Source organism: Nycticebus coucang, chromosome 20 (genome assembly GCF_027406575.1).
Source record: "Nycticebus coucang isolate mNycCou1 chromosome 20, mNycCou1.pri, whole genome shotgun sequence".
NCBI classification, from domain to species: Eukaryota; Metazoa; Chordata; class Mammalia; order Primates; family Lorisidae; genus Nycticebus; species Nycticebus coucang.
The window spans coordinates 11,562,556-11,576,605 of NC_069799.1; the positions used below are offsets into that span (position 1 = coordinate 11,562,556).

Here is a 14,050-nt window from a genome sequence, read left to right on the forward strand (position 1 = left end):
ATAATTGCTGTGACTCTGGGTTATTTTCTGTTTTAGAAATCTGGCTTAGAGTAATTTTTGAATGTGTGTTACAACTTTTTTCTGTGAATACATGATACAATTAACCTTGAGTTTTAATTTTTCTTATATTTATTTCCTCTGCAACTATCTCTCCGTATAATCTTTCTGGTAGTTTCTTTTCTTTTTTTTTTTTTTTTTTAAGAGAGATAGAGCCTGACTTTGTCACCCTGGAAGAGTGCTGCAGCGTCACAGCTCACAGGAATCTCCAGCTTTTGGGCTTAAGCGATTCTCTTGCCTCAGCCTCACGAGTAGCAGGTACTACATGTGCCACAAGGCCCAGCTATTTTTTGTTGCAGTTTGGCCAGGGCCATGTTCAAACCCGCCACCCTCAGTATATGGGGCCTGTACCCTACTCACTGAGCCAATAGGCACCGCCCCTTTCTGGTAATTTCTAAATCATATATATTAGACTTCTGTTTCCTTACTCTTCACGTCTAGAGATTTTCTACTATGAATTATCTAACATAGAGACGTGTAAAAAACGGCATATTCTTTACATTTGTACAGTTTCTCTGAAGTATAAAAAGATACATCACAGGACTTGAAGGAGTAAATGGTTTACTACATGTTTTACACTTGTAAACTTTTTGTCTATGATGAAATTCTCCAGTATTAAGATATGAACTACTGTTAAAGGCTTAGCTACAGCCTTTACATTTGTAGGGCTTCTCTTCAGTTTGAATTATTTCTTGTTGAGTAAGATGTGAATTACGGGTGAAGGCTTTGCCACATTCGTTACATTTGTAGGGCATCACTCCAGTATGAATTATTTCTTGTTGAGTAAGATGTGAATTACGGGTGAAGGCTTTGCCACATTCGTTACATTTGTAGGGCATCACTCCAGTATGAATTCTCTCATGTTTTATAAGATTTGAACTACACTGAAATGCTTTACTACATTCCTTACACTTGAAGGGCTTCTCTCCAGTATGAATTACCTGATGTTGAGTAAGATGTGAACAATAGTTAAACGTTTTGCCACATTCTTTACATTTGTAGGGTTTCTCTCTGGTATGAATTCTCATATGCTGAATAACACTTGAAAGATGAGTAAATGACTTACTGCATACATTACATTTGTAGAGTTTTTCTCCAGTATGTATTCACTGGTGCTGTGTAAGGTATGAACTCCTGTTAAATGCTTTGCCACATGTTTCACATTTGTAGGGCTTCTCTCCAGTATGAATTCTTTGGTGCAGAGTAAGGTATGAACTATGGCGAAAAGCTTTACCACATTCCTTACATGTGTAGGGTTTCTTTTCACTTTGAATTCTCTGGTGCAGAGTAAGGTTGGACCTTGCGCTAAATGCTTTGCCACAATCGTTACATTTACAGGGTTTCTCTGCAGTATGAGTTCTCATATGCTGAATAACACTTGAAGGATGAGACAATGACTTCCTGCATATATTACATTTGTACAGTTTTTCTCCAGTATGTATTCTCTGGTGCTGTGGAAGGTATGAACTCCTGCTAAATCCTTTGCCACGTTTTACATTTGTAGGGCTTCTCTCCAGTATGAATTATCTGATGTTGACTAAGATGTGAAGTATAGTAAAATCCTTTGCCCCATGTTTTACATTTGTAGGGCTTCTCTCCAGTATGAATTTTCTCGTGCAGAGTAAGGTATGAACTATGGCAAAAAGCTTTGCCACATTCCTTACATGTGTAGGGTTTCTCTCCAGTATGAATTCTCTGGTGCAGATTAAGCTTTGAGCAAATGCTAAAGGCTTTGCCACAATTGTTACATTTGTAGGGTTTTCTTCCAATATGAATTTTCTGATGTTTTGTAAGATTTGAACTACAGTTAAATTCTTTGCCACATTCTTTACACTTGGAAGTCTTCTCTCCAGTATGAATTCTCTGGTGCAGATTAAGCTTTGAGCGAGTGCTAAAGGCTTTGCCACAATTGTTACATTTGTAGGGTTTCGTTCCACTATGAATTTTCTGATGTTTTGTAAGATTTGAACTACAGTTAAATTCCTTACCACATTCTTTACACTTGAAAGTCTTCTCTCCAGTATGAATGTTCTGATGTTGAGTAAGATATGAACTTTGGTTAAATGCTTTGCCACATTCTTGACATTTGTAGGGTTTCTCGCCACTATGAATTTTAATATGACGAAGAAGATATGAAGTTTGAGTAAATGATTTACTGCACATTTCACATTTATATAGTTTTTCTCCAGTATGAATTCTCTGGTGCTTAGTAAGGTGTGAACTAGTTCAAAATGCTTTGCTACAATGCTTATATTTATAAGGCTTTTCTCCTGTATGTATTCTCTGGTGCCGAGTAAGGTGTGCAGTAGTCCTAAAGGCTTTGCCACATTCTTTATATATGTAAGGCTTCTTTCCAGTATTAATTATCTCGTGACGAGTAAGGTATGAACTATTGTTAAATGCTTTGCCACATTCTTTACATTTGTAAGGCTTCTCTCCAGTGTGAATTATCTTGTGACGAGTAAGGTATGAACTAGTGTGAAATGCTTTGCCACATACTTTACATTTGTAAGGCTTCTTTTCAGTATGAATTATCTCATGATGAGTAAGGTATGTTCTAGTGTTAAATGCTTTGCCACATTTTTTACATTTATAAGCCTTTTCTCCAGTATGTATTACCTCGTGACGAGAAAGGTATGCACTAGTGTTAAAGGCTTTGCCACATTTTTTACATTTGTAGGGCTTCTCTCCAGTATAAATGTTCTCATGTTGAGTAAGATGTGAACTACAGTTAAGGGCTTTGCCACATTCTTTACTTTTGTAGGGGTTCTCACCAGTATGAGTACTCTGATGTTGAGTAAGATGTGAACTACTGTTGAAGTCTTTTCCACATTCTCTACATTTGTAGAGTTTCTCCTCACTGTGGTTTATGTTACGTTTTCTTAGATTTAATGACTGATTAAAGTCTTTCTCAGATTTATTGCATCTGTATGACTTTTCTCCAGAATGGATTCCTTCATACATAGTATGCTTTGAAGACTGGGTAATAGGTTCTAAATACTTAATACATTTGTAATACTTACATTGAATATGGATCTTCTGGTGGAGAATAAGTTTTGAATATTGAAGAAAGATTTTCTTACATTTTTTACATTTGAATGTCTTGAATGGTAAATGAGGTTTCTGATGTTTCCTAGGACTAGAGACTTGATAAAAGGTTCTCTCAAGATTATGGCACTGATTAGCTATGTGTTCAATATAAACATCTTGGAAATTATTTAAACTAGGACCCTGGCTAAAGAATATCAAACTTTTATTATAAGTGTGATGTTTTCCCCAAATATTTATTCCCTGATATTTAGTAAGCAACAATGAAGTGGTAAGGGTATTTTCATACTGATCAATAGGTTTCGGGATAAGAAGGTAATATATTGTGGTGGAAGGATAATAAGTATTTAAAAAAGGACCCATAAAATTGATCAAATTTAGAAATATTTACATTTTTAAATCTAAGATCTTCAGAAATATTTGACTGAGCATTTAATCTAATTCTATATTTTCGTTGCTCCACCAAATCGTAATTTGCAACATGGAATAGGTCACTATTTAGACTTTGCAAATTTCTATTCAAAAACAAGTTATGCTCCAAAAGTTGACACTGATATTTACTTTGAGAAACATGTGGTTTAGAAAAAGTGACTAACATATATGAAATTTTTCTCCAAGATGTTTTATGTTTTTGACCTCTGATATGAGTAATATGTTTGTAACTATTTGTTTTCCTCCATTTTTTATGCCCATCATAACATGCACTCTGCCCTTCATACTCAGTCACACTTTTCCAGTCTTTCCTTAAGTGTAAATTTTCAAGACCACAACTCTCAAATATGTCCACTACCACTTTGGGGAACGGAGCTTCTATGCACTGCTTTGTCCACAGGCCTCGGGCGTAACAGGGAAGCATATCTGAAAGATATTAAATTATTTGAAAACTTCAATTACTACATTTTGGTGAAAATACTTAACAACTAAATACTTATACACAATTATACCAACCTGTGCACATCACTATGATGACTAAATCAACACTTAAGGCCTTTGCTTCTGCAGTGATATATGAACTTAAAAAAAAGTATATGCTAAAAGAAAACCAATTCGGTTTGCAATACCTCCCACAAGCACTAAGCCAAAAAGAGTCACATTAATAGCTACGTTAAGTTTGTTACCTTTCTGCAGCATAGAAGAATAAAATGAGAAAAATATCTTTAAATTTCATGTTTGTACCTCAGGAGATAAAAGCATGGGACATATGTTCAATAGTCTATGTTTTTCTTGAGCTATATATAGATAGCTTATTGTTTCCCTTAACATAGAGTGCTGAAGGGAATAGAGAAATAGTTGAAATGACAGAATGGACAGAATGGGTACACTGAAAAAAGATGAATGCTTGTTTCAGCAACACAGAGATGACATTAACAAAGACATCTGCCAAGGAAAAGATTAAATACTTAAAAAAAAAAACATAGGAATCCTTTTTAACTAAAAAATGCAGATGAACACAGATTGCTAGCACATTGGAGAAACTCACAGAATGTCTAGTGTGGCTGAATGCTAACAGATTTTTTCTTTTTATTTCTTTTTTAAATTTAAATTTTTTTTTTTTTTGAGACAGGGTCGCAAGCTGTTGCCCTGGGTAGAGTCCATGTCATCATAGCTCACAGCAACCTCCAACTATTGGGTTCAATCAAACTTCTGGCCTCAGTGTTTTTTATATTTTTAGTAGAGACGGGATCTCACTTTTGCTCAGGCTGGTCTCAAACTCATGAGCTCAAGCTATCTACCTGCCTCAGCCTCCCAGAGTGCTAGGATTATAGGTATGAGCCACTGCGTCCGGCCGCCATATTTTTTCTATACAACGTGATTTCATAAAGAATGGGACAGGTGGGTCCCTTTTAAAAGTTTTTTTGAGGGCGGCGCCTGTGGCTCAGTGAGTAGGGCGCCGGCCCCATATGCCGAGGGTGGCGGGTTCAAACCCAGCCCCGGCCAAACTGCAACAAAAATAAAATAGCCGGGCGTTGTGGCAGGCGCCTGTAGTCCCAGCTGCTCGGGAGGCTGAGGCAAGAGAATCGCATAAGCCCAGGAGTTAGAGGTTGCTGTGAGCCGTGTGACGCCACGGCACTCTACCAAGGGCCGTACAGTGAGACTCTGTCTCTACAAAAAAAAAAAATAAATAAATAAAAGTTTTTTTGAATCTGAGTGTGACTCTGTTGGCCCAGGCCAGAGTGCCATGGCACTGGCCCACCTTATAGTAACCTGAAACTTTTAGGTTCAAATGATACTCCTGCCTCAACCTCCCAACTAGCTGGGATTATAGGCACTTGCCACAATACTGGTCTAATTTTTTTATTTTTAGTAGAGATGAGGTTGCACTCTTGTTCAGGCTGGTCTCAAACTCCAGAATTCAAGCAACCCTTTGGCCTTAGCCTTCCAGAGTAATATGATTACAGGAGTGAACCTACACACCCAATCTAGGTAGAACTTTTTCTTTTTTTTTGAGAAAGTCTCACTATGTCACCCTCAGTAGACATAGACCCTGAGCTCACAGCAACCACAAACTCCTGAGCTTACATAATTCTCTTGCCTCAGCCTCCCAAGTAGGTGGGACTACAGGTGCCTGCCACAATGCCCAGCTAATTTTTGGTTGTAGTTGTCATTGCTGTTTAGCTGGTGTGGGCCAGTTTTGAACCCGCCAGCCTCACTGTATGTGGCTGGCACTGTAACTACTTTGCAGCGGATGACAAGCCTAGATACCACTTTTTTCAAAGACCAAATCTGTATAAAAAGTAAAATATATCAGGCGGCACCTGTGGCTCCGTGAGAAGGGTGCTGGCCCCATATACCGAGGGTGGCGGGTTCAATACTGGCCCGAAATAGCCTGGTATTGTGGCAGGTGCCTGTAGTCCCAGCAACTCGGGAGGCTGAGGCAAGAGAATTGCCTAACCACAGAAGTTGGAGGTTGCTGTGAACTGTGTGACGCTACGGCACTCTACCGAGGGCAATAAAGTGAGACTCTGTCTCTACAAAAAAAACATACGAACAAAAAAACCCTGCAATATATCAAAGAAACATTGCCCAACCTAAAGTTGAAAGTAAATACACAGGTAACACTAAAGAAGTGCACATCCTCATCATTCTGTTTGGCTCTGCACCCATAGCTCAGTGGCCAGGGCGCCAGCCACATACGCCAGGGCTAGGGGGTTAGAACCCGCACAGGTCCACTAAACAACAATAACAACAACAAAAAAGGTCAGGTGTTCTGGCAAGTGCCTGTAGTCCCAGCTTCTAGGAAGGCTGAATCAAAAGAATCGCTTAAGACCAAAAGTTTGAGGTTGCCATGAGCTGTGACATGATAGCACTTTACTGAAAGCAGCTTAGTAAGACTCTGCCTCAGAAAAAAAAAAAAAACAACAACAAAAAACAGTGGGCATGTATGAGTTCATTTTACAATATTAAAAATATCTATCTTAAAGATGGCCAAAAAGCTACATGAGTAACAATAACCACACAAAAGGACAGAAGGAACGCATCAACAAAATGTGATTACTAAAAAGGGATCAAAACTATAAAAACAAAGGATGTGATGAAAAGTAACTGAACAAAGACACACGAGCGGAGGCTGACAACAGACTTGATGTACTAAAAAGGACAGCAATACTGATAATACATAATTTAATATTATAGACTCAGGAGACCAAATAGGAAAATAAACAGATAAAATGAAGAGAGTGTAGGGACACAATCACATAGTCCATTATACTGATATACAGAATGAGAAGAGGAAAAAGGGGGGGGGGGAGTATATGAATAATGGCTCAGTATTTTAGTATTTTAGGGAGAAAATTGCACAAAGTATCATGAAGCTTAGCCAACTCTAACACAGAGACAATCACAGTAAAATACATTTTAATCAGAAAACGAAAAATTAGAGAATCTTCAAATCATAAATGAAAAGGTAAATTGGTTGCATTTTATCCTCAGCCCACTGTCATGGCTGCCTACAAGCTCATGCTGATCTACCCTGGCAAGAGCACCTAGAACCTGGAGAACTACTTTACCATCTGGTATGATGCCAGCCTGAGCATGGTAGGCCATGAGCTCTCAAAGTACAGTAGAGCAGGCACGGTAAGATTGGTGCCTGAGTTTGACACCTGCTTTGCCTCAGTGCAGAAGAGATCGATGTGGATCCTCTGGACAGTGCTGGATGCCACTGGCAGATGTGGCTTCCTGTAATGAGGACTTGGGTGTTTCAATGAGCAGAACTAAGGGGGCTCATCCATATCAGCCTGCTGCCTAGGTGACTCTAGCCATCCAGTGGAAGGTGAAACCTACAAGGTGATGTACAAAAACAGATCTTGACCTGGGCCTCAGTAAGGCAGTAACTGTGGCCAAGCATGATCAGGCCCAGTAACATCAGTAAGGATCATAGTTACGCAGGTCTCCTTGAACACCAGCTATCTTCCTATCAGAGTCTAAAAGACACTATTGCAAGAAGTCTGCCCTTTTGGAATGAAGAAATAGTTCCCCAGATAAAAGAGGGGAAACAGGTACTGATTGCAGCCCATGGCAACAGCCTTTAGGCAACTGTCAAACATCTGAAGGATCTGCTTGAAGAGGATATCAGGTAGCTATGAATTAGACAACAAGTTGAAGCTCATCAAGCTCTTGCAGTTCCTACGGGAGAAAGAGATGGTAAAGCCATGGAAGGTGTGGCTGCCCAGGGCACGGTAAAGAACACAGGCCAAGGAACATCCTGGCACCTTCCCATTCCTCTGCACTGTCTCCATACATGTTACACCTGACCACATCTGGTAGCTGCAGATGGGGAAGAGTGGCTCCGATTTTTATCTTGGTCACCTTTTCTCCTGAACTCACTCCCTTCATACATTCTGGTCAGGATAGCAACTCTGGGGCATGGGTTCTCAGTCCAAGCCAGGGAAGACTCCTCTTATCCAAGAGTTGAGAAGCAGTGACTTGGGTTTTTGCCAGTGCTGTGTTTACTAGGGACCTGCTTAGCCTTGGCCTGACCAGTGACAAGAAGCAAGGGAGGCTCTGTGCTCCGGGAGCCAGCACTGTACTCATCCGCATCAGGCCACTGCCTGGGTGACTGTAGCCATTCCAGGGGAAGATGTAACCTACAAGGTGATGTACAAAAACAGTTGTTTATTCCCTGATACCATAGGAGCTGGCTCCTGAAGATTTGGATCAATCTTTTGCTCAGGTGTATGTGGCTGGTGCCTTAGCTGCTTGAGCCATAGGCGCTTAGCCAGAATCAATCTTGAATTAAGTTTGTCCTGCATTTACTTTTATAAACAAAAAAGTAAGAAATATAAAAATGATACAAAATAAACACTGTTGTTTCTAATGGCAGTTGAAATAGTCCCACATATGGTCATCAGAAGATAAGTCCTTCTGATGTCACTCTAATACAGGACAAATTCCTTGATTTCTATGGAACAGGAGTACATCTTGCATATCTTAGAATCCTTCCGGGGCCTAGTTTTATGACAGTAAAATGCCTCTTAATCATGTTCTGATGTGTCTTTCACTTTCTGATTTCTGAATCATGGTCTCACCATGTGGGCTCAGTACTCATTTGAAGCATAACTGTACTAATTTTTGTTCCAGATCAGTACAATAGAGTAGTAATGTGCAAAGAAAAATAAAAATAAAAAAAGTGACTTGCATGTATACACATGCTTCTCTAAGATCAACTGATATTTCAGCAAAAAATCGTGCAGGCTATAAAGGTATAGGATGATACATTCAACGTGCTGAGAAAATAATAGTTGTCACCCAAGATAACTACTCTGCCAAAAATGCCCTGTCCTTTACAATGAACTAGAAATGAAGAATATTTGCACAGGGCATCTGTTGAAAGAGAGACACAAAGAGAGAAAAGAAAAGAAAAGAATTTCTCAGATCAACAAACATTTACTGAATTCATGTCCATTATCCCTACAAGAAATGCTAAAGGGAGTCAGTTCCTCATACTGAAACGCATTAGGATGGTAGATAGCACCAAAAATCATGTAAAAATATCAAAGTCTCTGGTAAGAAAAGTTTTACACACAAATAATATGTGTTAGTATAATAATGATGGCACAAAGAATGCTCTTAGTTCTAATATAAAATTTTAAAAGACAAATGCTCAAAACTATAAATCTTAATAGAGATATGATACATGTGCAGGATGACATATTTTCAGACATTAGCAAAATACAATGGGGCATATACGGAGGCAGAGTTTTTGTATGCAATAAAAGCTATCAATTTAGAATTCATATATGTATTTTCAACTTTATGAAGTATGTATTGTAATCCCAATAAAAATACCTATAGTGGCTTGGTATGGTGGCTAATGCCTGAAACCCTAGCACTCGGTCAGGCCAGAGCGGAAGGTGGCTTGAAGTCAGGAGTTCGAGAGGAGCCGGAGTAACAATAAGATCCTATCACAACTGAAGATTTAAAAAATGAGTGAACAGTGTGTCTCATGCTTATAATCCTAGCACTCTGGAAGGCCAAGGTGGATGGACTGCTTGAGCTTAGGAGTTTGACACCAGCCTGAACACAAGTGAAACCCCCCATCACTACTAAAAATTGAAAAAACTTAACTGGAGGCCAGGTGCACAGGATAATCTTAATACTCTCCGCAGCTGAAGCAGGTGGACTGCCTAATCTCAGGAGTTCAAGATCAGCCTGAGCAAGAGCAAGACCGCCTCTCTATTAAAAGAAAAAAACAACAAAACTAGCCCAGTGTTGTGGTGGGCACCTATATTCTCAAGCTACTTGGGAGATTGAGGTAAGAGGATCACTCAAAACCAGGAGGTTGAGGTTGCTGTTAACTAAGATGGCATGGCACTGGGCGGCATCCAAAGACCAGTGGGTAGGGCGACAGCCACAAACACTGAGGCTGCTGGGTTCGAACCTGGCTCGGGCCAGCTAAAACAAAGACAACTGCAACAACAACAATTAAAAATAGCCAAGCATTGTGGTGGGCGCCTGTAGTCCCAGCTACTTGGGAGGCTGAGGCAAGAGAATCGCGAAAGTCCAAGAGTTTGAGGTTGCTGTGAGCTGTGAGGCCACGGCACTCTACCCAGGGCGACACCTTGAGATTATATCTCTAGGAAAAAAAAAAAAAGATGCCATGGTACTCTACCCAGGGGCAGCAAAGTAGGAACCCTGTCTCAATGAAATAAATAAATAAAAATAAAAAATTGAAAAAAAAAACTAGTAGGGCATGGTGGCACAAGCCTGTTATCACAGCTACTCAGGAGTCTGAGACAGGATGATTCTTTGAGCCTAAGATTTTGCCATTGCTATAAGCTACAATGACGCCATAGCACTCTACCCAGGGCAACAGAGTGAGACTCAGTCTCAAACAAAATTGTTTGCTTTATTTTCTTAAGATAAAAATAATTAGATAAGCATGCTGATGTGCACTGTATTCCCAGCTACTAGGAAGGCTCAAGCAGAAGGATCACTAGAGTCCAGGAATTAAAAGTTGTGACTATGATCATTCCACTGCACTCTGGCTAAGGCAACAGAGTGATAATCTGTCTCAAAAAAATACCTATAGCAAATAGATTACAAAAGGAAATTATAATTAAATCTAAACATATCAATACAAACAACAACAATACAAAAAGGAAGACAGCAAAACAGAAACAAAATTGTTAAAAGAACAATAAAAAATGGGTGGCACCTGCAGCTCAGTGAGTAGGGTGTCCGCCCCATACATATACTGAGGGTGGCTGGCTCAAACTCAGCCCTGGTCAAACTGCAACAAAAAAAACAGCCGGTTGTTCTGGCAGGTAGGTGCCTGTAGTCCCAGCTACTCGGGAGGCTGAGGCAAGAGAATCGTCTAAGCCCCGGAGTTGGAGGTTCCTGTGAGGTGTGTGACACCACAGCACCGTGCTAAGGGCAATAAAGTGAGACTCTGTCTCAAAAAAAAAAAAAAAAAAAAAAAGGAACAATAAAAAATAAACGTGTTCCATTGCAGTGATCACTTTATATATAAATACAAAATCAATTAAAAGATATAAATTACCTTAAAAAAAACCCTCAAAGGGCAGCGCCTGTGGCTCAGTCAGTAAGACGCCGGCCCCATATATAGAGGGTGACGGGTTCAAACCCGGCCCCGGCCAAACTGCAACCAAAAAATAGCCGGGCGTTGTGGCGGGTGCCTGTAGTCCCAGCTACTCGGGAGGCTGAGGCAAGAGAATCGCTTAAGCCCAGGAGTTGGAGGTTGCTGTGAGCTGTGTAAGGCCACGGCACTCTACCGAGGGCCATAAAGTGAGACTCTGTCTCTACAAAAAAAAAAAAAAAAAAAAACCCTCAAAATAAGATCCACTTGCATATTCTACAAAAACACACTCTTATGTCTAAGGACACATGGGCTGTAAAGGAAAGAATGGGTTAAAGCTACTGAATGAAAAGTCAAATACCATCACAGACAAAATACATGTTACATCAACAATGGTCACAAGTGACACTTAGAAAGCTATCAACTTAGAATAGATTGTTATATATATTTTTAAATTTATGCAATAGGGATTGTAATCACAATCAAAATAATACCCAAAGTGGCTTGGTACGGTGGCTAATTCCTGAAATCTTAGCACTCTGTCAGGCCAGAGAGGGAGGTAGCTTGAAGCCAGGAGTTGGAGAGGAGCCTAAATAACGACAACATCCTATCACAACTGAAGATTAAAAAAATGGGTAGACATGGTAGCTCATGCTTATAGTTATATGAACATGTATTATAAGTGACACTTGTGACCACTGTTGATGTAACATGTATTTTTTCACCACCCACGGTGGCTCATGCCTATGATCTCAGTGACTAGGAAGGCTGAGATGGGAAGAAAACTTGAGGCCAAAAGCCTGAGAAACCTAGTAAGAAACCATTTATTTTTTTTTCAGACAGAGTCACAGTGTGTCGCCTATAGTAGAATGCGGTGGTGTCACAGCTCACAGCAACCTCAAACTCTTGAGCTTAAGCGATTATCTTGCCTCAGACTCCCAAGTAGCTGGGACTACAGGTAACTACCACAACACCCAGCTATTTTTTGGTTGGAACTGTCATTGTTGCTGAGCAGGCCCAGGCCAGGCTTAAACACACCCACCTCGGTGTATGTGGCTGGTGCCCTACTCACTGAGCTACAGGCACTGAGCTGAAAAACACTATTTCTAAACAAACTAAAAAAAAAAATATTTGCTAGGCCTGGTGGAACATGCGTATAGTCTCAGCCTCTTAAAAGAATGTGAAAGAATTGCTTGAAACTGGCAATTAGAGGCTGACAAAAGCTGTGATCCTGATACTGCACACCAGACTGAGTGACAGACTGAGACTCAGTCAAACATAGTGTATCAAATTACAAAAAGAGGATTATCTAATTAATGTGGTCCACTGGCCAAGATGTTTTCACAAGTAGCAACATATATACATGTAACATCAGAACTTCCAAATATATGAAATACTCTTGTCTTATACATGTGATAAAAAAGATAATGTCCAGGTTCAGTGCCTGTAGCTCAGTGGCTAGGGCACCCAGCCACATACACCAGAGCTGGCAGGTTCGAACACAGCCTGGGAATGCCTAACAACAATGACAGCTACAACCAAAAAACAAAAAAAATAGCCGGGTGTTGTGGCAGACCCCTGTAGTCCCAGCTATTTGGGAGGCTGAGGCAAGAGAATTGCTTAAGCCTAAGAGTTTGAGGTTTCTGTAAGCTGTAAGGTCATGGTACTATACCATGGGGGACATAGTGACACTCTGTCTCAAAAATAATTTAAAAAGTTAATGTCCATAACATATACAAAAGGACTCAAAAATTGAATTCCAAAGATCAAAAAACATATAACTAATTTAAAAATGCATGAAAGACAGGGCGTGGAAAGAAGAAAGGAGTTTTTTTTGTAGTTTTGGCCAGGGCCAGGTTCGAACCCGCCACCCCAGGTATATGGAGCCAGCGCCCTACTCCTTGAGCCACAGGCAACGCCCAGAAGAAAGGATTTCAAAGGACTCCTTCATCTCCTTAAAAGAAATACAGGGAACGTGCTCACATGCATAGATCACCAGTGTTACAGGCTACACACAACTGGCAACTGAGAAAAGCACCACACCAAGGACCTCTAGAAATGAGGCACTGTACGGAACCTAGACCACCAGCAAAGGACCCAAGTAAAGCCAGAGGTTCTGACTCAACATATGCTACAGACACACCTGTACTTGTAAATCAAATAAAAAGTCTTATCTAAACAAAAGAAAATGTAAGCAACAGCTGGCCCAGATGACAAGAAATTAGTCAAAGAACTCCAGAAATAGGAAAATAAGAACGACAGAACATTCCCCAAAGATGGAACACCATCTTTCTGGCAATAGATATCAACCAAATGAAAACACTGAAATGACAAAAAGGTCCAAGTATGAGCTGTAAGGAAGCTAAACAAAATCCAAGAAAAAATGGAAAACCAACTCAAACAAACCAGAAAACAATTCAGGAAATGAATTGTCGACAGATGTCGACATATTAAAAAAATACAAATACAATTCTGGAAGGAAAAACATTTAACAAAAACAATGAAAAGTTTATACAATAGACTACCACAGACAGAAGAATCTCGGAACTTGACAACCCTTACAAATTAACACAATCAAAAATAATAAACAGGGGCCGGGTGTAATCCTAGGACTTTGGGAGACCGAGGTAGGGGGATTACTTAAGCTTAGGAGTTTGAGAACAGCCGAAGTAAGAACAAGACCCGTCTCTAATAGAAAAACTAGCTGGGCAATGTGGCAGGTGCCTGTAGCCACTTGGGAAGCTGAGGCAAGAAGACTGCTCAAGCCAAGAGTTTGAGGTTGCTCTGAGCTTTGATGACATGGCACTCCATCCAGGGCAATAGAGTGAGACTCTGTTTAAAAAGAAAAGACAAAGAACAGAGGAATAAGAGGGCTAATAAAGACTGTGAGAAATATGGGCTTATGTAACA

General features: G+C 40.0%; 1 protein-coding gene across 6 annotated transcripts in view; it reads right to left on the minus strand.

The window, feature by feature from the left end:
• Positions 1–3,273: 3,273 nt before the first annotated feature.
• LOC128572643 (zinc finger protein 722-like) overlaps positions 3,274–14,050 on the minus strand; it is a 43,156-nt gene continuing 32,379 nt past the window's right edge. For all 6 annotated transcript variants that reach the window (XM_053572618.1, XM_053572623.1, XM_053572620.1 and 3 more), the window contains one exon: positions 3,274–3,963. In XM_053572618.1, coding sequence (XP_053428593.1) covers positions 3,398–3,963 — 566 coding nt within the window. In that variant the 3' untranslated portion in view covers positions 3,274–3,397. The remainder of the gene's footprint in view (positions 3,964–14,050) is intronic.